At 36.7% G+C, this 26,775-nt stretch overlaps 1 protein-coding gene and 1 pseudogene across 3 annotated transcripts in view; both read left to right on the plus strand.

Annotated features, from left to right (window-relative positions):
* Positions 1–26,775, plus strand: part of RAB6A (RAB6A, member RAS oncogene family) — a 73,638-nt gene that overhangs the window by 25,157 nt on the left and 21,706 nt on the right. The window contains exons 2-5 of one of the 2 annotated variants that reach the window (XM_082844188.1): positions 7,928–7,986; positions 17,713–17,766; positions 19,161–19,266; positions 21,252–21,363. In XM_082844188.1, the coding sequence (XP_082700314.1) occupies positions 7,928–7,986; positions 17,713–17,766; positions 19,161–19,266; positions 21,252–21,363 (331 nt within the window). Of the gene's footprint in view, positions 1–7,927; positions 7,987–17,712; positions 17,767–19,160; positions 19,267–19,332; positions 19,439–21,251; positions 21,364–26,775 lie in introns of both variants that reach the window. The other variant, XM_082844187.1, reaches the window with a different exon arrangement.
* LOC309965239 (zeta-crystallin-like) lies at positions 868–2,307 on the plus strand (annotated as a pseudogene). Its single transcript has one exon. The product of its transcript is annotated as a zeta-crystallin-like (transcript).

The raw sequence follows: 26,775 nt of genomic DNA on the forward strand, positions 1-26,775 counted from the left end.
TTGGAGTAGTGTTAGCTTGGTTTAATTGATTTTCTGTTTTGCTGTAGAATTGCATCACCTAGATGAGACATCTTGGCTGTGATATTGCAGTGAGTTTTGCTTGCAGCTGAGCTTTTTTGCTATGGTCCCTAGGTACGTTTTTCAGGTGTCTTCATTACCATGATGGACTACAGGTAATGTTGTTTTTGTGTGTTTGCTTGTTGTATTTTTATGCTTAACTTCTAACTAAAATCATAGCGTCTGATTTAAGGTACTGTTATTATCATAGCACATTAATCTTTTATAATGGCTTATTTTTGTGGGGAAAAATTAGAATATATAAATATCTTGTTGCCTGTTTCAGTATTATCTGACCAATATAACTGACCAGATTATGAAGCAGTTCATAAATGTTCATTTATATAGGTTGTAGAATAATTGAGACTTCTCCTTTTATGCAAACATTAGTCTTATAATCTTTGAATCCTAAGTATTCTTGAAGAGTATATTATGTGAGGAATTACTTTACCACTTACAGAAGTTATCTCTTAAATTAGTATACCTTGGTCTTCTAGAGGCCCAATAATTAGTTCCTCTAATCTTTAATAATCAGCCCCTTTTTTAGTTATCTTTGGTGCTCCAGTATTAAAATTATTATACATAGTAAAATTTACCATTTTAACTTATTTCTATGTGTACAGTTCAGTGGCATTAAGTATTTCACATTGTACAATAATCACCACAATGGATTTTATTTATCTATTTATTTATTTATGGCTGTGTTGGGTCTTCGTTGATGTGCGCGGGCTTTCTCTACTTGTGGCGAGCGGGGGTTACTCTTCATTGTGCTGCGCAGGCTTCTCATTGCAGTGGCTTCTGTTGTGGAGCACGGGCTCTAGGCGTCCCTTTCATTGGCAGGAGGATTCGTAACCACTGAGTCACCAGGGAAATCCATGATAGATTTTTAATAACAGCTTTATTGAGATGAAATCATACATCACACAGCCCTTTTTTCCATGGAATCTGAGGGAGCTCTCGCAGATTTTGATTTCCCACTCTAGGACTCGTATCTAGATCACCATGGTGACTGAACAGAGGTTGATGAGAGCTATTAGAGTTTTTTAATTTGTGGACCAGAAGTGATGAAATTCCAGTCGGATGTTGCCATACCGATTCCAAAAGACCATCAGGTTCTAATCAAAGTCCAAGCATGTAGTGTAAACCCAGTGGACACACAAATTCACTCTGGTACCTACAGTAGAAAACCACTTCCACCTTATACTCCTGGATTAGATGTGGCTGGGATAACAGAAGCTGTTGGAGAAAGTGTATCTGCTTTCAAGAAAGGTGACAGAGTTTTCACTACCAGCATGATCTCTGGGGGCTACGCAGAGTATGCTCTGGCAGCCAATTACCCTGTTTACACACTGCCGGAAAAACTGGACTTTAAACAAGGAGCTGCCATCAGTATCCCGTATTTTACTGCTTATTGAGCTCTGCTCCACAGTGCCTGTGTGAAAGCTGGAGAAAGTGTTCTGGTTCATGGAGCTAGTGGAGGAGTTGGGATAGCAGCATGCCAGACTGCTAGAGTTTATGGCTTAAAAGTTTTGGGCACAGCTGGTACTGAGGAAGGACAAAACACTGTTTTGCAAAATGGGGCCCACGAAGTGTTTAATCACAGAGAAACTAATTATATTGATATAATTAAGAAATCTTTTGGTGAAAAGGAGTTGATGTGATTATTGAAATGTTAACTAATGTAAATCTTAGCAATGATTTGAATCTTTGTCACATGGAGGACGAGTAATAGTTGTTGGCAGCAGAGGTCCTGTTGAAATAAACCGACGGGAGACATCATGGCAAAGGAATCTAGCATAATAGGAGTTGCTCTCTATATATCCACCAAGGAGGAATTTCAGCAGTTTGCAGCAGCCCTTCAAGCCGGAATGGAAATTGGTTGGTTGAGACCAGTATTAGGTCCTCAGATTCCATTGGAGAAGGTGGCCCATGAAGATGATATGCAAAGCAGTGGGACTACTGGAAAAATAATTCTTCTCTTAAAATGATTAATCATTTCATAGATTTCCTATGGAGTTAGAGGTCTTTTACCTCAGTTTTATGTACACTGCATTTGCTTTAATTAGTATTCATTTGATTCAGTGAGTTTCTTATATTTAAAAAAAAGATTTATAAGGGCTTCCCTGGTGGCGCAGTGGTTGAGAGTCCGCCTGCAGGGGACACAGGTTCGTGCCCCGGTCTGGGAAGATCCCACATGCTGCGGAGCGGCTGGGCCCGTGAGCCATGGCCGCTGAGCCTGCGCGTCCAGAGCCTGTGCTCCGCAACAGGAGAGACCACAACAGTGAGAGGCCCGCGTACCGTAAAAAAAAAAAAAAAAGATTTATCTTTAGAGCTCATAGACATTGGAGTGCAATTTATTTTATAGCTGGCAATAAAGAATATTGCCTTCTACCTCTCATCAAGGAATTATTATAGTAGGAAGTAGAATGTTAGTGGTCACTTGGCATTGGAGTATATTACAGAAATTCCTGATACTTGATCATTAATTCCATACTTGACTCAAACATGCTAATTCAAAATAAGACTGGTTGATTTCCAAGCCTACTTCTTATAAAGGTTCTTTAGTCTCTGATTAGCCTAGAACTATATTGGACTTTGAAGATTTTCTGGACTAAACGAGACCCCATTTCCAAACTAGTCTCATTTAGATCTACAAGTCTCTCAGAAGGGCAAGATAAACAATGTCTAGATAAATTTGTTAGTTTTCCAATATTTCCCAATGTGTTAATAATGACATTCACTAGTTTAAAGACTGATTACCAATGATCCATATATTCTGAGGACAGCAGCCTTATCTTTGGTATAATATGATACTAGGTACAATTTCCAAATAGATACTTTTTGATTGATTAAACTTCAAAGTAGGTTTAGAATTACGTTTATGTGATGGGGATCATATATTTTTATTTAAATTTATAAACAAAATTAACACATTAAGAATGATCTGCTTTAGATATAACATGGTAACTGCAATAAATTCTAGAGGAAATTAAAATTTTTTTAAATAATCATATACAATTCACTCATTTAAAGTGTACAATTCAGTCGTTTTTAGTATATTCACAGAGTTGTGCAACCATCACCAGTATCACTGATGAACAGAGAGAGATGCAAAAATCCTCAACAAAATACTAGCAAAAGAAATCTAACAATGTATTAAAAGGATCATAACCATGATCAAGTGTGATTTATCCTAGGGATACAAGGAGTTTTCAGTATCCACAAATCAATCAGTGTGATTCACCACGTCAACAAATTGAAGAATATAAGCCATATGATCATCTCAATAGATGCAGAAAAGGCTTTTGACAAAATTCAACACCAATTTATGATAAAAATCTCCAGAAAGTGGGTATAGAGAGAACATACCTCAACATAATAAAGGCCATGTATGACAGATCTACAACTGACATCATTCTCAACGGTGAAAAGCTGAAAGCATTTCCTCTAAGATCAGGAACAAGACAAGGATGTCCACTCTCACCACTATTATTCAACATAGTTTTGGAAGTCCCAGCCACAGCAGTCAGAGAAGAAAAAATAAAGGGAATCCAAATTGGAAAAGAAGTAAAATTGTCACTTTTTGCAGATGACATGATACTATACATAGAAAATCCTAAAGATGCTACTAGAAAACTACTAGAGCTCATCAGTGAATTTGGTAAAGTTGCAGGATACAAAATAAATTCATAGAAATCTATTGCATTTCTATACACTAACAACGAAAGATCAGAAAGAGAAATTAAAGGGAAAAATCCCATTTACCATTACATCAAAGAGAATAAAATGCCTAGGAATAAACCTACCTAAGGAGGAAAAAGACCTGCACTCCGAAAACTATAAAACGCTGATGAAAGAAATCAAAGACAACACAAACGGTTGGAGAGATATACCATGTTCTTGGATTGGAAGAATCAGTATTGTCAAAATGACAGTATTACCCAAGGCAATCTACAGATTCATTGCAATCCCTATCAAATTACCAATGGCATTTTTCACAGAACTAGAACCAAAAAAATCTTAAAATTCGTATGGCAACACAAAAGACGCTGAATAGCCAAAGCAATCTTGAGAAAGAAAAACGGAACTGGAGGAATCAGGCTCCTGACTTCAGACTATACAAAGCTACAGTCCTCAAAACAGTATGGTACTTGCACAAAAATAGAACTATAGATCAATGGAACAGTATAGAAAGCCCAGAAATAAACCCATGAACCTGTGGTCAATTAATCTATGACAAAGGAGGCAAGACTATACGATGGAGAAAAGACAGTCTCTTTAGTGAATGGTGCTGGGAAAACTGGACAGCTACAGGTAAAAAAAAAATGAAATTAAAACTTTTTTAACACCATAATAAACTCAAAATGGATTAAAGACCTAAGTGAAAGACCAGATACTATAAAATTCTTAGAGGAAAATATAGGCAGAACACTGTTTGACATAAATTGCAGCAATATCTTTTTCGATCCATCTCCTAGAGTAATGGAAATAAAAACAAACAAATAGGACCTAATTAAACTCAAAAGCTTTTGCACAGCAAACTATAAACAAAACAAAAAGGCAACCCAGAGAATGGAAGAATGTATTTGCAAACAATGCATCCTGACTGACAAGGGATTAATCTCCAAAATTCTTGGTCTCAGCTCATATGGCTCAATATCAAAAAAACAATCCAGTCAAAAAATGGGCATAAGGGCTTCCCTGGTGGTGCAGTGGTTGAGAGTCTACCTGCCAATGCAGGGGACACGGGTTCGTGCCCAGGTCCAGGAGGATCCCACATGCCGCGGAGCGGCTGGGCCCATGAGCCATGGCCGCTGAGCCTGCGCGTCCGGAGCCTGTGCTCCGCGGTGGGAGAGACCACAACAGTGACAAGCCTGCGTACCACAAAAAAAAAAAAAAAAAAATGGGCATAAGACCTAAATAGACATTTCTCCAATTAAGACATACAGATGGCCAAGAGGTACATGAAAAGATGCTCAACATCGCTAATTATTAGAGAAATGCAAATCAAAACTACAGTGAGGGACTTCCCCTGGTGGTGCAGTGGTTAAGAATCCACCAGCCAATGCAGGGGACACAGGTTCAATCCCTGTTCCGGGAAGATCCCACATGCCACGGAGCAACTAAGCCTATGTGCCACAACTACTGAGCCCATGTGCCACAACTGTTGAAGCCCACCCACTCTAGTGCCCGCGTGCCACAACTACTGAGCCTGCGTGCTACAACTGCTGAAGCCCACGTGCCTAGAGCCTGTGATCCACAGCAAGAGAAGCCACTGCAATGAGAAGCCCGTGCACCGCAACAAAAAGTAGCCCGTACTTGCTGCAACTAGGGAAAGCCTGCACACAGCAACGAAGACCCAACACAGCCAAAAAAAAAAAAAAAAGATTTTTTTTTTGAATAACCCTAGATACCTATTTTTTATCGTCTGAAAAAGAGTTGAGTATCAGTTCAGTAAAGGTGTTGTTTGCTTAGTGTGATGTGACAAGCAGTGTCAAACTCTGATGATGTGGACTAAACAGGACAATTAAAGAGCTTATGATCAGGGAAAACAAGCATTAAGCAAATCATTATAAGTTTACATACCATTTTACAGAAGGTTTTGGGGTAAACAACAATAAATTTACAAGGATCCCATATTGAGGAATCATATTTAAAATGCTTAATAATGAAAATTTAATCTTTTGAATAAAAACCATTTCAACAGGGCTTCCCTGGTGGCGCAGTGGTTGAGAGTCCGCCTGCCGATGCAGGGGCCACGGGTTCGTGCCCCGGTCTGGGAAGATCCCACATGCCGCGGAGCGGCTGGGCCCGTGAGCCATGGCCGCTGAGCCTGCGCATCCGGAGCCTGTGCTCCGCAATGGGAGAGGCCACAACAATGAGAGGCCCGTTTCAACAAACAAGCTATTTTGCATTTCTTCACTATATATTTTATTTATAATGAAGCTCCTTTGCTTTTATCCACCACTGTTTCCCCCACCACTATTTTGCCTTTTATCTCTTCAGATTTTTAGATTTACTTTTTAATAGATTCTGATCAGTGTTAAATAATGTAGTATGTGTATTGTTCCTGACTTTACTATGATTGGTTCTAGGGTTTTGCCTTTAAGTACATAGGTATTCTTATATATAAAAAGTATTTTGGAAAAACATATACCAAAGTTTTAATGTTAGTTATGTATAGGTGGTAGGATATATGTAATTTTCACTTTGTTCTTGGTCTTTTCTGTGTTGCCCGCTTTATAACATGCATTTTGCTCTTTTATATAAAAAAGGAGGGACATTTTTCAAAACAAAGTAAAAACTGTATGTACTATTTACTAATGAAGAAATGCGTAGATCTGCTCATTGCTCCAAAAAGAGACTTCTTCCCAAACATCAGTTTGCTTTTGACCAGGGTCTAGGGAAACTAGCTTTAGCTGTTCAACCTGCTATTTTAGATTCTTTAAAATAAGATGTTTGGGAGTAGGTGATTTTATGGGATTCTTCCTTCTTTGGCTCAGTTTTTTCCTCACGTTTTCATATAGCACATGGATGGAGGACATTTTAAGAGGCCGGGATCAGGTCTCTAAAAATCAAAAGTTGAAATCAAAAGTGACTTAAATTCATACAAAAACATGAGTGACTAGGTATTGTTTTTTTTTCCTCCCCAAAGTATTTACATTTAGGAGAGCATTTGAGATATTTATTTGCTCAGTTCTTTTCCAATTGATATAATTTCTTGTATCATTTAGTATTTATTGAATCTATGCCAAGCTACTGGAGATATAGGAAAATTAGATATGGTTCTTGCCCTTGAACACTGTGCCCATTGGTAAGGATATTGGCAGTATACCACTATTTTTTACCTAGTGGCACTTTCATGTGGATTAACTTAAAAATACCAATACAAAGTAGTATGAATCTTTGGGATTGCCCTGCCAAAGAATAGAGATCTGATCCTGAAATGAGTTTCAAAACAATTTTCCATGTCATTTCATTCTTACTCTTAAGACAGTCAAGTTCTTGCAGCCCTCATACCCCTCCTAGAACTCTTCATATTTAGTTTTTATGCTTCCCGAGATTAAGCTTTGATTCACTGAATGAAGTGGACCTGACCCTTATATTCCCCAGGTTACTGTCCAGGAAGTTAACTATAATTTCTTCCCAGTGTAATCCTAGTTCTTTTTGTTAGGGGTCAAGTAAATATCTGCTTACCTTTTGTGAATTAGAGATGTCAGCATAACTGATTGTTTTCTTCCATCTCTTCTCTTCATTTTCCTCACCTCTTAACTAAATAAATATTCTTTTACCTGTGCTCTCAGTTAGAGAGATTATCTTTTGTTTGTTTGGTTGGTTTTTTTTTTATAAGGAGGAGGAGAGGAAAAGGAAGGGGGGTGGGGAAGAAGAACTTATTTAGTTGTTTTGGCTGGGCTGAGTCTTAGTTGCGGCACACGGGATCTTCGGGATCTTCGTTGCAGCAAGTTTAGTTGCAGCATGCGGGCTTATTAGTTGCGACCTGCTTCTTAGTTGCGGCATGCATGTGGGATCTAGTTCCCCAACCAGGGATCAAACCCAGGCCCCCTGCATTGGGAGCGTGGAGTCTTACCCACTGGACCACCAGGAAAGTCCCGAGATTATCTGTTATTAAAGAAAGACATTTCAACAAACTCAGGCCTGTATGGTTTTTTTGTTTGTTTTTTTTTTAGTGGTTATGTAAGTATTCTCTTTTTATTTGTCACATAGGCCTGTATGTTTGTAAATTATTGTTAGTTGAACCATTGCAGATATTTCCCAATGAATTGAATCGCAGTTCTCTGTAAAAAAATTGCTTGAGAACCCAATTTAATGTGTTAACTGAATCAATCTTTTTTTTTCCTTTTCATTTCAGTTGGAAAGACATCACTGATTACCAGATTCATGTATGACAGTTTTGACAACACCTATCAGGTATTTTGTTTATGCCAACCTACTAGTTGTCTCTTACGTGTTACAGGTCCTTTTAAAAATTCATTTATTTACATTCAGACATGGATATAAAAGCATTTTCTGTAATCTGTAAAATTCTCTATAAATACAAAGTATAACTGATGATGCTCATAGTCCTCAACTTTTTCATTTGATTTCTTTAGCTTCTCTTCCAAAATCTATTGAAAGATTATTGCTAATACCATCTGGGATAGAAGTAAGAGTGATTATAGCTATTCTCTTGGAGAGATTTCCTCCAAGTCTAGGATTCTGTGACATTTTCATCTATACTTGAAGTCAAGAATAAGTGAGTACTATAATTAGAAATCATTAACAGAAGGAGATTTGGGAAGTTCACACATATATGGAAAATTAAATAACTCATTCGTAAATAACCAGTGGGTCAAAGACAATCACAAGGGAAATTAGAAAATACTTTGAGATAAATTTAAAAAAAAAACCCACAGCATACCAAAACTTATGGGATACAGCTAAAGCAGTGTTATAAGGAAAAGAATAGATACATTAAATCAGTAATTTAATCTTCTATCCTAAGAAACTAGAAAAAGAAAAGTAAACCTAAAGCAAGCAGAAGTAAAAACTACTTTAAAATGTAGGTTTTATTATTCAGGTGTGGTGAGGCCAACAGATTAGGAGATGATTGCCATTGTAAAGATAGTTTACTATACTCACAAATCTCAAGAGGAAGGGACACTCCAGGCCATATGAGGGGGGCACATGGAAGATGTACTGGTATTGGTCAGGAGGTGAAGGGGGGGTGGGCAGGAAACGTAGGCACTAGCCTTTATTGGGATTTCTGTGGGAAGGAGGGGTAAGACCAGGTAAGGAAATATAGGATTGCCTACTTTGAGTAATTTCAGTGGTCTCTGGGCTGTAGGGGCTGTTCCTAGTTGTCTGCTACTTGGCCCTAGGGTGATTAGGGCAGGGGAGTAATGACCCTGAGTGTGATAGAGGAGGTGGTTGGGGTATGTGTTTGGATTGGTTGGTTTTCATATTAAAGGCCCTCCACAGGCAAGTTTTACTTCTCTAGGAATTGGCAAACCCTGGGATGGCCAGTCCCTCCAGTATAAGGAAGGCCCCAGGTGTCAGGACAACAAAAATACAGAAAATAAAGATGTGCTTAATTCAGAAGCTGATAAAGATTAGAGCAGAAATATATGGAAGAGAGAACAGAAAAACAAGAAATTCAGTGAAACCAAAAGTGGTTCTTAGAGAAGATCAGCAAAATTGACAAACCTAAAGGTAGACTAATCAAGAAAAAAGAAGGCTCAAACTATTAAAATCAGGAGTGAAGGAGAAGACCTTACAGAAATAAACAGGATTATAAGGGAATACTGTGAACAGTTATATGCCAACAAATTAGATAACCTAGATGAAATGGATAAATTCCAAGAAAGATACAAACTATCGAAACTAACTCAAGAAGAAATAGAAAATTTGAATATACCTATAATAAGTAGATAGAGTTATCAATCAAAAAACTTCTTACAAAGAAAATCGCAGGACTAGATGGCTTCACTGGTCAATTCTATGAAATATTTAAAGAACAACACTAATACTTCGTAAACTTCCAAAAACAGAAGAAGAAATACTTCCCAACTTATCCCATGAGGGCAGTATGACTCTTATACCTAAACCAGGCAAAGACATCAAAAATAAAACTACAGACTAATATCCTTTATGAATATAAACACAATAGTCCTCAGCAAAATACTACCGAACTGAATCTGGTAACTTGTAAAAAGGTTCTATACCATTTACCAAGTAGGATTGGTAGGTTAGTACCAAGATTACAAGGTTGGTTTAACATACAGAAAGTGATGTAATACGCTATATGAATAGAATAAAGGACAAAATCAGGGGAATTCCCTGGCAGTCCAGTGGTTAGGGCTCCACACTCTCACTGCTGAGGGCCCGGGTTCAGTCCCTGGTCGGGGAACTAATATCCTACAAGCCACGCAGTGCGGCCAAAAAGAAAAAAAAAAACCACGCAGTGTGGACAAAATCACACGATTATTTCAACAGAAAAAGCATTTGACAAAATCCAGTAGCCTTTCAAGATAAAAACACTTGGCAAATTAGGAATACAAGGGAACTTTCTAAATGTGATAAGGGGCATCTCTATGAAAGACCCACAGCTAACATCAGACATAATGTTTAAAGGCTGAATGCGTTCTCTTTAAGATCAAGAACAAGACAAGGATGTCTGCTCTCAGCTGCATATGTATCTAACTTATATGTTTGTATGTATCTTAGTTTAAAATGCTTAATTGTGAAACGAAAATCAAAGAAAAAGCTAAAACGAATAAATTAGTAATCTTCATACCAGGTACTTTCACTGAGGCCCTAAGCACATTATAAATCTTTTTCTTAATTAACTTTTTTGCTGCACGGCCTGTGGGATCTTAGTTCCCCAATCAGGGGTCAAACTCACGCCCCCTGCAGTGGAAGCGCAGAGTCCTAACCACTGGACCGCCAGGAGAGTCCCTGTATCAACTTTTTGAAATATTCTTATTAAAATTTTTTAAAATCCCTTTTAATTGAAGTATTTTACATCTGTATTGCTGTGTAGTTAGTATAAAAACTTGATTTCAATTATTTGTCTTAGGAGTATATCAAATGTTGATCTGATTAAAGGAATCGTTAATTTCCATAGTAATAAACTGCCTCTGTCTCAATTATTAAACCATTTTTTATTTTTCAGAAAGCTTTTAGGGTAAATATAAAATCTGAATCCTGTCCCTTTTTTAGTATGTATTTTCCCATATTTGAAATATTTATTTTATTTCAGGGATATGCCTTCTGGTTTGAACACTAAGAAAACTGAAAAACTTGGGCATTTGTTTTCTAGGAAAAAGTTTGTCCAAATTTGTACAATTTGTCCAAAACCATCCAACTACTAAATGGTAGAACTAAGATGTAAACAAAGGTTTTTCTAATTGATCTTTGACAAAGGAGCAAAGGCAGTACAATGGAGCAAAGATAGTCTCTTCAACAAATTGTGCTGGGACAGCTGGTCATCCGCATGCAAATGAATGTAGATACAGAGGTTATTCTCAGAATGGACCTAAACACAGACCTAAATGTAAAACTCTGTAATAAGCTACTGGAAGGTAACATTGGAGAGAACCTAGATGATCTTGCATATGGCAGTGACTTTTTAGATACAATACCAAAGGCATGATCCATAAAAGAAGCAGTTGATAAGCTGGACTTCATTAAAATTAGAAACTTCTGCTCTGCCAAAGACAGTGTTAAGAGAATGAGAAGACAAGCCATAGATTTGCAAAAGGTACACATGACAAAAGACTTACCCAGAATATTCAGTGGGATCTTATAATCGATAGTAGTAAAGAATTATTAATTCCTTACATTTTGATAAATTTTGACAGATATGTACACCTATGAAGCTACTACTACAATCAAGATTAAGAACATTTCCATCTCACCCCCAAAGGAATTTGTTTCTAATTAAGCCTTTTATTAAAACCCATAACGATCATGAAACAGGAATGACTAAAACATAAACATGACATTTAAGAAAAGTCACTTCTTAAAAGCCAATGAATATGTATAGTATAAATTTTATTACATTCTTTTGAATATTTCAGAAATGGTTTAGTCACATCTTAAGACACTATAAAAAGAACAAGTTTAGAAATGAAAAAATAGTACAGTTAGCAAGAGTACTTCGGGTTTTTTTGGACCCGTTTATATCGGATATCCTCAATTTTCTAGGTCCCTGCAACTCTACAGCTTATAGCTTCACCTAGATGACCTCTTGCATACCATATTTTGATTCTGAGCAATGCTTCTCTCTCTCTTCAGCAGAGAAACTATAAATACCAGTCTTAGGGACTGAAGAAAGTATTGATGTCATTGAGCCATATGTAGAAAGTTCCTGAGAGTGTTGAGCTCATATCTTTGGGAGTGGAACCAAATACCATATGCTAAAAAATTTGAACTAGAGTCAGAGTCTTAGGCTAAAGAATTATGAGCTAGAGCCTGTAGTTGGAGTTCTCTGAGTATTTCTGAAGTATTTCATTTTACCCAAGTTCTCTGTGAAATTAAGGAGCTATTTCCGGCACACCTAAAGTGCTGTTGCTACTTATGCAGTAAGACTATTGCTGCTGTTCATTCAGACATTTATAAGGGCAGTGATGTTGATGGGGTGAGGTTACATAGAATTTGAGAGATAAGGAAAGATTTTGATTCTTTGTGAAGAAGTTGTTGCTAGTGAAGCCAAAATATCATTGTACTTTGGCATTAATAAGAGATACTGATTTACAATGTAAACTACAAGTTTTTGTAAGAATTAGGTACAGTCTGAGGTATTATCTTAGTTTAGCTCTAACAGGAAAATTTGGATAATGTAGCACCCTACATCCTTACCTAGGGAAGTCAGCTTGACAGCATATCAAGTATTAACTTGATATATGAAGAATTGACCATATGTCGTTAGCTGCAAACTTAGTTATCAGGTGAAGAGTTGTTCAGTGGATTATTTGAAGATTCCCTACCCCTACCTCCACCATACACACAAGAGAAAGACTTCTGAAATGAATAATTGAAGAGCTAGTCTCATAGCTAGAAATGTATTATTGAGCCGTATGTAATATATATCTGAAACTTAGTGAAGTTTTATTTCACAAAAAAGATAAATTTTATGTAATTCATAATTCATGCCCTATTTATGATTCCTTTGCACTGAATTAATTTCATTTGAAAAAGACTAAACTGGTTGGCCAGAAGAGTCCTTAATTGACCATATTTTGGTCATTATTTGAAAGTAAAGCAAAAAATCTAAGTTATCTGGGAAAATTATTTCTAGTTAGAGAGTCTGGAAGCATTTCTCTTAAGTTGCTCTAGCATTCACCACTTCTTTTTCTTTTACCAATTATAAACCAACAGATTTTTCTAACAGTTTCAACTATATCAGTTTGAACCATACTACATTGCTATTTTTATCATTCAAAAATGTTATAATATTGGCCATTTTATATAGTTCAGCTTAATGTAAATAAGCTCGAGAAAGATTCCCACAGTTGGAGTAGTTTAATTCTTTTATTTGAGGAAGATTATATTGCTCAGAGTAACCTTAGTGATTACTTTGAATTTAGAGAATTTCTTATTCCAAAGGCTGTTACAAATCAACAGTTAAGTTCAGGACAGCATAGATAAAACAATGAGTTTTATTTATTTACTTTTAAAATTTTATTTACTTTTGGCTGCATTGGGTCTTCGTTGCTGCGCGCAAGCTTTCTCTAGTTGTGGCGAGCTGGGGCTACTCTTTGTTGCAGTGTGCGGGCTTCTTATTGCTGTGGCTTCTGTTGTTGCGGAGCATGGGCTCTAGGCGTGCAGGCTTCAGTAGTTGTGGCACGTGGGCTTAGTAGTTGTGGCTCGCAGGTTCAGTAGTTGTGGTGCACGGGCTTAGTTGCTCTGTGGCATGTGGGATCTTCCCGGACCAGGGATCCAACCTGTGTCCCCTGCGTTGGCAGGCGGATTCTTAACCACTGTACTACCAGAGAAGTCCAAGCAGTGGGTTTTAGACACTCTAATGAACTTGTCCAGAAAGATGGTGGTGGTGAATAAATATATCCTTAATCTCTTTAAGTTAAAGCTCTAGATTATTCTATACAGAATTCTAGATTATCAGTAGAAACAAAATCCTTAACTAGATGGACTGTTTTGCTGATTCTGTGTTTGATTTGTCTTTTTATTTTTGTTTAATTTTTAATGACTTTTTCTTTTTCCTTTTCCAGAAGTATTGTCATTTTATTTGGGGTGGGGGTGAGGTTCTTTTTTTTCATTGTGGTAAGAACACTTACATGAGATTTTACCTTCTTATTAGATTTTTAAGTGTATACAATACAGTATTGTCATCTACATGCACAATGCTGTGCAGCAGATCTCTAGAACTTGTTCACCTTGCAGAACTAAAATTTTATGTCCATTTTAATGACTCATTTTTAAAATTCACAGACTCTGCCTAGTTTCTGTCCTAATCGACAGAAATATAATATGGCACAAAGGTATCTAGGGGAAAAATGTATATACATATATTTTTTCCCACATATGTACATATATGTAAACATATTTTTAAATGGGATTCCCTTCTAAACTGGATTCTGTATCAGCATCTTCTTTCTGGGGTCGTTTTCCTTTCCTCATTCTTTTTATTTATCTCTGTTACTCAATTTTAAATTCTTTTAACTTCCCCACTCTTTTCTTCCTTTGGTCATTGCCTCTTTCAACTCATTATTTCTCTATTTTCTCTTGCTAGAGAAGGCAGCAACCAGGCAACAGAGCTTTACGTGTGTTTGGACCACAGAAGGAAACTGATTATCATTGCTTCATACAGAAGAAAACTTGGTTTCCTTACCTAGTTAGTTTTGTATTGGAAAAATCATGTCCCATATGGAAAATCATAATGTTTATGGGTCTCTGGCTTCTGTGGCATCAGGACAGGTGACAAACCACTATTTATGGAGTCAGACAGAATAGTAGCTTACATCTGAATCTTTTATAAAATAGCTGTTGGGGTAAATAAGCACCATTCTAAGTGGAGAGCGTCCAAATAAAATAGCTAAACAAGTAAAAGTTACTGTTATCTTGGCTCCAATATATTTGGATAAACCATTGTTCAATCTTGAATTGTGATCTCCTTTTATAAGTACTCAGTTTAATTTGTTTTTTTTACAAAGCAGACCCCTGCCCCCTCAAAACCAATGAATTAGTTAACATTTAAGATAATATGAAGTTGTAAATTAAGATACATGGGAGAATTTTCTCTTTGGTTTCTTCTGCAGTTATTGCCTTTTGCACTTTTTTAAGGAGATGAGCAAGAAGCAGCACTAATGTCTCATCCATCTTTTATGAAAATTTGAATTAGTTCCTCATCAGTAGCATTCAAGATGCTGGAAAAGCTGATAACGATTAGTTTCCCAGCCATCTCCTTTCTTTTCTTCCTGCTGTTGGCTTAATTCTTACAGCTGATCGACTTCTATGCTGTAGTAGCTCAGCTTGGAATAAAATTAACTAAAAAGAAGAGTAACAACAGGATGTTTTTCAGGTTAATCTTGATCTTTATGAGTTCAGTGGTATAACTGATGCCCCAAAACTAGGATAGTACAGTGCAAGGAGGGGACTGTTGTACATTTTATCATAAAGTCTGACTTTGTACTAATTGTAAAAACATTTATGTCTTGACTGTGAGATCTGAAAATGCTTGTTTCTATTTATAGCCATTAAAAATTATTTTGGGCTGTTTATAACAAACACAAAATAACATTGATAAGTGACATGAGAATTTTTTTCATGTAAAAGAAGTCTAAAGGTAGTGTGTTTCAGCACTTGTGTGGCAGCTCCATGGTCATCCAGGACCAAGACTCCTTCTAACTTTCTTTTTAACCTGATCTAATATATGACTTCCATATTGAAATTTGCTTCATGGTTACTGAATGGTTCCTGGAGTTCCAGCCTTGGTAGCCACAGTTCAGGAAGAAAGACGGAGGAAAGGGGGGAAAAACCAAGAACGTACCTCCCAACTGAGTTAACCCCATTTATTTAAAGTTCAAAGAAGCCTGGAAAATGTAATTTTTTTCATGGGAAAAGTATGGTTTTAAGTAAATGTTTGATTGTGTTAGTAAGGAGGAAGGGGTAGATGGATATTTGTGTAGGTAGTTAACTACCTCTGCCACACTGTCTGAGTAAATGAGGTTCTACTGGTGAGATTTCTTAAATGCAGCTATGACACTCCTGTACACTCCTGAAGTTTGTCAATTAGATGCTCTTGCATAGTAATTCAAGTTTATAAGCCCATTGTCCCACCCTATGGCAGATATAATTTTCAAATTGAATGTCATAAGGTGGAATTAGTACTTAGGTTGTGTATTAGTCACATAGTTTGGGATAAAGGAGGAAGCATCTTCTTCTGTTGTTGTTGTTGTTTGTTTTAAAATACAAGTCCGTGTGAAATGTAAATCAACAAAACTACTCAAAAAAATAAAGGAGACCTAATTAAATGGAGAGACATCCCAGGTAAATAAATCAGAAAACTTAACATTGTTAAGATGTCAGTACCAACCACCCAAAGCAATCTACAAATTCAGTGCAATCCGTATCAAAATTCCTACTGCCATTTTTGTAGAAATGAAAGACCTGATCCTAATTCACCAAGATATTAATAGCCAAGGTATTATTGAAAAAGAAAAATAAAGTTGGAGGACTCACACTTCCCAATTTCAAAATTTCCTACAAAGCTACAGTAATTAAAACAGTGTGGTAATGGCATAAGGGTAGACATACAGACCAATGGAATAGGATTGAGAACCTATAAATAAATATATATATCTCTTGACAATTGATTTGCAGTAGAGGCACCAGGCCCAACCTACAGAATAGGGGAAGATATTTGAAAGTTACATATCTGATAAAGATTTAATATCCAGAATATATAAAGAACTCCTACAAATCAATAACAAAATGACAAACTCAATTTAAAGATAGGCAAAAGACTGAATAGACATTTCTCCAGAGAGGATATACAAATGACCAATAAGCACCTGAAAGCATGAAAAGATGTTTAGCATCATTAGTCATTAGAAAAATGCAAATCAAAACGACAGTAACATTTCACTTCACACCCACTAGGATGGCTATTTATATAGAAAAGGGAAAATAGGAATATATCACTAGTGGGACTTTAAAATAGCACAGCTGCTGCAGAAACTTTCCTCACAAAGTTAAGTAGAATTACCATATGGCCCAGCAATTTTACTCCTAGGTATATACCAAAAAGAATTGAAAACAGGAACTCATAGTAGCCAAAAGTGTCCATCAATAGATGAATGGATAAACAAATTGTCATATATCCATACATTGTAATTTGGTATTGCTTAATGGGTACAAAGTTTCTGTTTGGGGAGGTGAAAAAGTTTTGTAAATAGTGTTGACAGTTGTACAGTTGTGAATGTAATTAATGCCATTAAATTATACACCTAAAATAGTTAAAATGTCAAATTTTATGACAATTTAAAAATAAAACCTATCTTTATTATTATTTTTTTAATATTTATTTATTTGGCTGTGCCAGGTCTTTTTTTTTTTTTTTTTTTTTGCGGTACGCAGGCCTCTCACTGTTGTGGCCTCTCCCGTTGCGGAGCACAGGCTCCGGATGCGCAGGCTCAGCGGCCATGGCTCGTGGGCCCAGCCACTCCACGGCATGTGGGATCTTCCCAGACCGGGGCACGAACCCGTATCCCCTGCATTGGCAGGCGGACTCTCAACCACTGCGCCACCAGGGAAGCCCAGAGTTGGACTTTTATTCCCAACTCCACAGCAGAAGCTTTGTGTCTTTAGACAAGTTATTTAACTTCTCCAAACCCCAATATTGTTATGTATAAAATGAGAAAAATAATGATGCTAGTAGCTACTTGTAGAGACGTATTAGCATTAGAGATGATCATGTAAAGGGCTTTAAAAAATCTCTAATACACAGCAAGTGCTCAGTAGGTAGAAGCCATTATCACTGAAAATTTTGTTCATTTTTATTTGACTATGATATGTTTATATGTTTATTCATTATTTCTTCTACAATCATAATTCCCACTTGAACCCTAAACTGCTGACTGCCATTAAACTATTACTATTTTTAACTTCTTTGTTTTGTTTTGTTTTGTTTTACAGGCAACAATTGGTATTGACTTTTTATCAAAAACAATGTACTTAGAGGATCGAACAGTGAGTAATGTTTTCAGTGTGCGATTTTCTGCAACACTCCAGGGTAGAAAATTATGATCAAAACTATAATCGATGATTGTCACCATAAGAAGTACTTAGCAAAGTTGCCAAAGTTAGTTTACAGGCCTTGAGAAAAACTGTTATTATAGAGTGAGTAGTACTTAGCACTTTGAGTTTTTTATCCCCAAGTAGAATCCAAAGGGGAGAGAAAACTGTTATTTGTAAAACTCTGATGGCCCTAGACTTGTTAAACAAAATTGTCTTGATTTGGAAAATTATAACAGATAGCATTGAGATAAGAATATTTTCAAGAAGAAATTAGAGCTGCTAAAGACCTTTTGAATACCACTCTTGAGGCATTCAAAAAGATTTCATTTGAATATCACACAGTTTGTGAACTTCAAGGTTTTATTTGTCAGAATATGATATGTACCAAAGTGACTATGAATAGAAAAAAGTAATGTGCATTTACTTGTTAGATTTTTGTCTTCCATCTTTTGGAATACTCCTTTTAAGTGCAATATAAATCCTGTATTCTAGCCTGCTATCCCTTGAAGAGATTTCTGTCACCTAAACAGTGACTCTCTTAAATGCATTATTTTGGGATCTATACCCAAAAAAGTTATCTCTAATGCTATTTCTTATAAGTTTGTGAGTTTTTTTCTTTTGTATGTTCTCTTTTATGTTTTAACATATAGCATTCTATTTCTTAAAATTTGAAAACAGAAACTGCTTTATGATGGTAAGAGAACTTAATGCTAGTTTTCAGGCTTTTCTTCCTGGAATGTAGATGTGAAAAAGTAAGAAAGTAAAGATATTTTTATGTAGGGTTGCAAAAAGATATTTCTCCTTTTTGCTAGATTATATACAGTGTTCTAGGAAGAAATGTGTGGGAGAAGCATAAGCACAGTAATCAGAGATCCAGTTTCAAAGTGTTCTGAATCCAATAGAGAAAAGAGACATTTTATTTTAGTTTCAGAGAGGCTTGCAGAAAAGGGGATGTTGACAATGATCACTGACATTTACCTTTGTTTTTCCCTTTTATGTTCACTATTTGAACATCAGCAGTCTACTTTTGCTCTCCAGAACGCATAGGATTCAAAGAGAGGTTACAGGGAGAGGAAAAAAAAGGAAGCTGTACTTCTGATTCTGTGAAATCTTTCATATTGCCGTTTTTTTTTGAGTTATGTACCTTCAGAGCAAGCCAAATTTAAATATTATTCCCTTTTGAAAAAGGAAAGGAGTTTTGTGTTATTTTCATTCCTCACATCCCTGTAACCTTTTGCATGAGTTTCCTTTTTACCTCCTTGCCACCCTCCTCCCTTTAAAAACATTATTTCTTTTTAGTATGAATTTGGTTTTTTTTTTTTTTTTTTTTTTCCCCCATCCCACAGATCAGGCTGCAGCTATGGGATACTGCGGGTCAGGAACGTTTCCGTAGCCTCATTCCCAGTTACATCCGTGATTCTGCTGCAGCCGTAGTAGTTTACGATATCACAAGTAGGTATTTTGCAACGGGTTGACCTTTCTTATTTTTCTTGCTTGTTTGACTGATTTTATTGTTAGGTACGATTGCAATTATGGGACACAGCAGGTCAAGAGCGGTTCAGGAGCTTGATTCCTAGCTACATTCGTGACTCCACTGTGGCAGTTGTTGTTTATGATATCACAAGTGAGTGGGGGGGGATTATGCATTTCTAATCTTTCAACCTTTAGCTTAGTTGCATGCATGTTCTTGTCTTGTGCTTGTTTTCTATACTGGCATGTAAAAATGAGTTTTATCATAGCAAACCTTATCACAGGCCAGCTAGGTCAGAGTATTTGCTTTGGTGTTTGTACCAATATGCCTTATTTCTACTGTGCCAGGTTTTTTTGCCCTGTAATTTTTCCTTTAGATCTAATTATGAATCCTCTCCAAGGCTTTCTTAGTATCCTATTATCCCTACACCATAATTATGGTTGGAAGAATGTCTCCTTTTTTATTTAACTTGATCTCAGATTTCTCTAAAATAAAATAATCTGCATTTAAGTCTCTTGCCAAGTTCTCCAGATCCTTCAAGGCTTCTGTTGAGACTGTTAAAAGCTTCCGCTAGCCAACTTTTCTCTGCTTTCCCCTTCCAGCCATCCTCTCTCTATAGAGGAAGGCAGAGAAAACATAATATGCAGTTTTCTATTAATCATTTTCATTTGAATGAAATCTGGATTCTCTGACTTATTTACTTGGTTGCTAACGAATTATACTTTCATTTCTCTCCAAGAAAAAAATTTAAATGGGAGACTAAAAAAAGTAATGGTCTTCCTTTTTCTTTTCCTTCAAGACTGACTAATAGTGCCTTTGGCTTTTTAAGTGACTGCAAATTTTGAATGGAGCATTGGTGACTGACAGGGAAATGCTATCTGATTAAAATTGTCTTTGTGAATCAGTTTATGATATATTAGGCAATATTAAGCATCATTCCGTATAGTGCTCCATAATTTATAGGAAGACCAGGATAGTACCACATCTTGGACTTATTTAAAAACATCTTACGTAAACAATCTACCGATTTGAGCTAGTCATATTATTAGTATACATTTTTGCATATTTGCTCATCCAGAAATCATATCTACTTAACAATAATTGCAATGGCAGAATTATAAGAGGTTTGCATTCAGAGACTTTTTTTTTGGTTAGGTGCCAAATGCAGTCTTTCTTTTCTTGAAGCTTTTCTTTGGGTTGCTACTTGTTTTAAAAATGTATGTTCATTATTGTGCATTCACAAGTTTTGCAGCTTTAAAATGTTTGTGCTTACTTTAACCAAATCAAGTAAAACCTGGTGTATTTTTCTTTGAAATTTGTGCACATGCCATTAAAATATTAGCAAGTTGTTTTCTTTAGCTGCTGTAAGATGTATTGAAGTACTCTACTTAGAATCCAGGGCTAGAAAAGATGGATTTTGTTATAAATGATTCTGGTACATTAAACTAATAAGCTTCAAGTTAAAGTGATCACAAACTGAATAAGCAATGCAAACAGAGTGGTGTTGAAAGCTATTTAAAGGCTTTACAAATTTTGTGGATGTGTTGGGACTTACTGGCTGACATACTTTTGGAGATGCTTTCTTTGTCATGTTTGGTATGTTTAAGTAATCAAAAAAGCATTGTGGCAACATGACACCATATTATCTGCCATAGCTGTCCTTACATTAAAAAAAATTTTTTTTCAGTTACATATAGTACATTATACTCACTTGGTCATGTCCAAAAATTTTAAACTATTATAAAAGATACCTTAAGGACTTTACTGTTGTGATTTGTTTAGATCATTGATACTTATACTCAGATAAAATGGAGTTATGTTGCAGGCACATTAAAAGTGGGTGCTAATGTGCCAACCCCCTTCCAACTTCCAGTACTATTTTTTTTCCTCTTTTTTCTTTGTTTGGTCCTTCACTTGGAGCACTTCGAATAACACTAATCTCTCTATCCACCCTCCTATGTACCAGATGTTAACTCATTCCAGCAAACTACAAAGTGGATTGATGATGTCAGAACAGAAAGAGGAAGTGATGTTATCATCATGCTAGTAGGAAATAAAACAGATCTTGCTGACAAGAGGTATGGAATGATTTCATATTTGTATGGAATGTTCGATTTCTTTGTTAAGCAGACTGTTATTTTTGTTAGTGAAAAATTGCTTTAAAAGGAGACATGTTTAATCCTTAATTTTATACCCCTGCCCCTTTTCTTTAGTGTGGGGACCTGAAATAGAAAGGTAAACATTAAACTCAGTCCCGGGAACTCCCTGGCGGTCCAGTGGTTAGGACTCTGTGCTTTCACTGCCGAGGACCCAGGTTCAATCCCTGGTCGGGGAACTAAGATCCTGCAAGCTGAGCAGCACGGCCCACCCACCCTCCCCACACCACACACACACAATAAAACACACATTTGGGCTTCCCTGGTGGCTCAGTGGTTAAGAATCTGCCTGCCAATGCAGGGGACACAAGTTCGAGCCCTGGTCTGGGAAGATCCCACATGCCACGGAGCAACTAAGCCCATGTGCCACAACTACTGAGCCTGTACTCTAGAGCCCCACGTGCCACAACTGCTAAAGCCCGCATGCCTAGAGCCCGTGCTCCGCAACAAGAGAGGCCACCGCAGTGAGAAGCCCGCACACCACAACCAAGAGTAAACCCTCGCTCACTGCAACTAGAGAAAGCCTGCATGCAGCAAGACCCAACGCAGCCAAAAATAAATAGATAAAATAAGTAAATTTATTTAAAAAAAAAGAAAACACACATTAAACTCAGTCCTTAAAGGAAACTAAATTTTTTGGGTTTGTGTAAGCTCCTGTGTAAATAACTCTTGTGTAAGATTGTTTACACGTGAAGCTGGTAACTATTTTGCATTTTTTAGGGCTCATAAATATGAGCAGTGTTCTGTTAAAGAACAAAATGTTTTACAAAGCCTATCTTTAAAAAAGTATTCGTAATGATTAAATGCACACTCTTTTGGTAGTCTTCTTATAAATATTCATTATAATTCAGTGGTGTGGTTTTTTCTTTTCTTTTCTTTTTTTAATTGTATGGTTGAGCCAGACTGTGAGGTTGAACTGAATAGCTTGATTGTGATACCTTAGTCAAATGAGCAAAGACATATTCAAGTCACAGGATGCAAAATGTATTAACATTCACTGTAGAATCTGTGGCTTGAATATCTGCCTTTAGCATTCCTAAGTGATCTACTGGATATTCTTTCTGCTTTAAATAGTCTTGACCATTTATTTAATATTTGAAGCTTTTACTATTTATTATTTGTTTATTCATTAGTTGGATACTGAAATTCCAGTAATGAACTTTTGCTATTAATTAAAATGTTACAAAGAAACCCAATATGTTCAAAGACTTATGAAATATTAAGCCCATTTCTGCCATGGTACCTCATTTGGAATTGTCAAGAAAGTCTTTCCTAATTTAAAAGTAAATTCAGCATATGATTTCAACTTTTCTTTATGAAAATCATTTTTTGGACATGAATTGCTATTATAAATTTTCACTATTTTATTTATCTTCAGTATGAGAATTTGAAGATCATATAGGTATATATTCTTCTAGTGGAGAGTCGCTAGATATCTTCACTGTTAAATAGAAAAATTGTATATCTGAATTGTTTCCCTTTATAGCCAGAGTTATCTAAAAGGATGCTTACAAGCATCTATTCTTTTATTGCATAATATTTGAGTATACAAATGCTAGAAACATCTAAATTATGTTTACAATAATTTTTCTTTAAGGTAATATTTGTCCATTGCTTTAGAATTAACATATTTCTCAGTAATTTTTGCCAGACTATCACCCTTCAGTTATTCACATTTAAAAGAATTAAGAGTCTTTAAAAGAAAGGTTTTTTTAATTTTAAAAAATAAAAATTAGAGTTTTGTTCGTTCCACTAAAATAATTGGGGGGGTTCATTTATTTTTATTATTTAAATTTTAATGTAATAGTTGCAGGATTTTTTTTTTTAATTGAAGTGTAGTTGATTTGCAGTGTTTCAGGTGTATAGCAAAGTGATTCAGTTATACATATATATATATGTATTTATGCTTTTTCAGATTCTTTTCCATTATAGGCTATCATAAGACATTGAATATAGTTCCCTGTGCTACACAGTAGGTCCTTGGTGTTTTTCTATTTTACACACAGCAGTGTGTATCTATTAATCCCGAATTCTCAATAAAATAATTTTTAAATGAGTAAAAGTTTTAAATTTTTTTAAAAAGCATTAAAAGAAAATCTTTCGGGGGCTTCCCTGGTGGCGCAGTGGTTGAGAGTCCGCCTGCCGATGCAGGGGACATGGGTTCGTGCCCTGGTCCGGGAAAATCCCACATGCCGTGGAGCGGCTGGGCCCGTGAGCCATGGCCGCTGAGCCTGCGCGTCCGGAGCCTGTGCTCCGCAACGGGAGAGGCCACAACAGTGAGAGCCCCGTGTACCGCAAAAAAAAAAGAAAAGAAAAGAAAAGAAAATCTTTCGGGAGTGGGTGGCCTTTTATAAACATGACGTGGAATCCTGAAGCCATAAAGGGAAAGGTTGATAAGTTTGAATATATAAATATAAAGATCATATTCAACTATTAGGTTAGCCATTATTAGGGAGATAATAATGCACAGTATCGTCAAGAGTCTGAATAAACAAACACTGAAAATGTAACTAATATAATCTTTAGAGGAAACGGTTTAACATATCAGTATTTAAAATACTCATTGACTCAAATCCACCTCCAGTAACTTATTCCACAGATATACCACAGAAATGTGAAAAGATAAACATACAAGAATTATTATTACATTATTTATAATATTAAATAATTAAAATCAGTCTAAATGACTGCTAGTTGTAGTAGCATTTTATAAATGAAATTCTTCTAGCCACTAAAAAAATGAGAAGAATTTATTGCTGTCTAATACATGAAGCTTAAAAAAAAACTTGATCAGTGTATACATGAATCCTTTTTGTTTTAAAAAAAATATATATATATATACACACACCATCCTATATATATATATATATATATATATATATATATATATATATATAGACATCTTTCCTTTGGCCTAGAACAAATCTGCATAAGCATACATGAACTTAACTGTAGTTATCTTTGGGAAGAAAGTGGGATTATAGAGGAGTTTATTGTAATGATTGGTCTTTTAAAAATTACTTTTGTAATCAGAAAAAAAAAAGTTTTAATAAAAGCAGTTCAAAGTTAAATGACTTTACCACTTTCTCTGACAATTAAATATTTTTGGGGGGACTTCCCTGGTGGCGCAGTGGTTAAGAATCTGCCTGCCAGTGCAGGAGACACGGGTTCAATCCCTGGTCCAGGAAGATCCCACATGCCGCAGAGCAACTAAGCCCGTGTGCCACAACTACTGAGCCTGTGCTCTAGAGCCTGTGAGCCACAACTACTGATTCCGCGTGCCACAACTACTGAAGCCCGTGCTCCTACAGCCTGTGCTCTGCAACAAGAGAAGCCACTGCAATGAGAAGCCCGCACACCGTGACGAGGAGTAGCCCCTGCTTGCTGCAACTAGAGAAAGCCCATGTGCAGCAACGAAGACCCAATGCAACCAAAAATAAATAAATAAATAAAATTGATTCTTTAAATAAATAAATAGTTTTTTCATGAAAACTTGGAGGAAAGACCAGAATATATGTTTCCGTGTCTCAGCACCTAGATTCTCAGTATTCTTTATGTCTCCTGTGGCCCAGTGAGTCCCAGATGTTTCAAACCTGAGAATCACTTGGTAAACATGGCTTATTAGATCTCTTTTAAGATTCTGGCTATAAAGGATCATGGTCAACCTTAAAATTTTTAATGTTTTTGATCCTACTTCCAGATTCAGTTATCTTAACTAACCTTTCTAGGTGCTTCTTGACAAACTCAAACCACAGTTGTGAACATTGCTATAGCTAACTTTCAACCATTTTATGGGGGTGACTTATAGTCTAAAACTAGTTAGGATTTATGCCTGGAATTCTTCACATGTAGGATTTACAGACTAATATTCATTCAGGAGGTATTTGTTGAGTACCACTTACGTTTCAGAGAATGCCACTCTAGGATAGAGTAGTGAACAAAAAAGACAAGTCTTCAAGGAGCTTTTATTCCAAGAATAAACCAGTCAATAAATAAGTCAAAAAATACATAGTATTGGGGCTTCCCTGGTGGCGCAGTGGTTAAGAATCTGCCTGCCAATGCAGGGGACACGGGTTCAAGCCCTGGTCCGGGAGGATCCCACATGCCGTGGAGCAACTAAGCCCCTGTGCCACAACTACTGAGCCTGTGCTCTAGAGCCCACGAGCCACAACTACTGAGCCCACGTGCTACAACTACCGAAGCCCATACGCCTAGAGCCCATGCTCTGCAACAAGGGAAGCCACCGCAATGAGAAACCCATGCACCACAACAAAGAGTAGCCCCCGCTTGCTGCAACTAGAAAAAGCCCGCGCACAGCGAAGACCCACTGCAGCAATAAATAAATAAACAACAACCAAAAAAAATGTAGTATGTTTCGTAGTAATACATGCTAAGGGTGAAAATAAGCAGGGAAAAGGAATATGAAATGTTAAGGGCAACTTTGTCATGTTAGATGGAATAACAGTAGAAGACCTCCCTGAGAAGATGACTGGTGACTTTGAGTAAAGACACTAAGGAAGTAAGGGAGTTAACTGCAGAGATCTTGATGAGATAAAGGCCCTAGGCAGATGGCTCAGAAAATACAAAATCACTGAGTTGGGAATACACTTAGCTTTTTTGAGAGACAGCAAGGAGGCCTACATAGCTGGTAAAGAGAATGATGGAAAGAGTAGTAGGCAGTGAGGTTAAATTAAAACAAGAGGGCTTCCCTGGTGGCGCAGTGGTTGAGAGTCTGCCTGCCGATGCAGGGGACGTGGGTTCGTGCCCCGGTCCAGGAAGATCCCACATGCCGCGGAGCAGCTGGGCCCATGAGCCATGGCCGTTGAGCCTGTGCTCTGCAACGGGAGAGGCCACAACAGTGAGAGGCCCGCGTACCACAAAAAAAAAAAAAAACAAGAAAAGATAATGAAGGCCAGGTCATGTAGGGCAAAGTAAAGACTTTCCGAATGAGATTGGAGGGTTTGAGCAGAGAAGTAGCTTTTCATAAGTCACTGTTTGCTCTGTTGAAAATACATAAGGGTAGCAGAGAGGAGGCTAATCTAGACTTTATTCCAAGCAAGAAATGATGACTTGGACCAACATAGTGGTAGCTTTTGTGGTGACCAGTAGTCAAATTCAGATATTATTTTGAAGATAGAACTGTCAGGATATACTGATGCAATTGATGGCATGCATACAGATGGATGGAATATGGGATGTGGGGGAAGGAGGAGTCAAGGATGACACCTAGATTTTTGGCCTGAGTAACTGTCATTAACTGAGATAGGAGAGACTGCATAAAGAGACAGTTTGGGAGGGAATATCATGACTTGAGCTTTTGGTGATTTTAAGTAT

This window comes from Leucopleurus acutus, assembly GCF_964270905.1.
Source record: "Leucopleurus acutus genome assembly, chromosome: 8".
Taxonomy (NCBI): domain Eukaryota; kingdom Metazoa; phylum Chordata; class Mammalia; order Artiodactyla; family Delphinidae; genus Leucopleurus; species Leucopleurus acutus.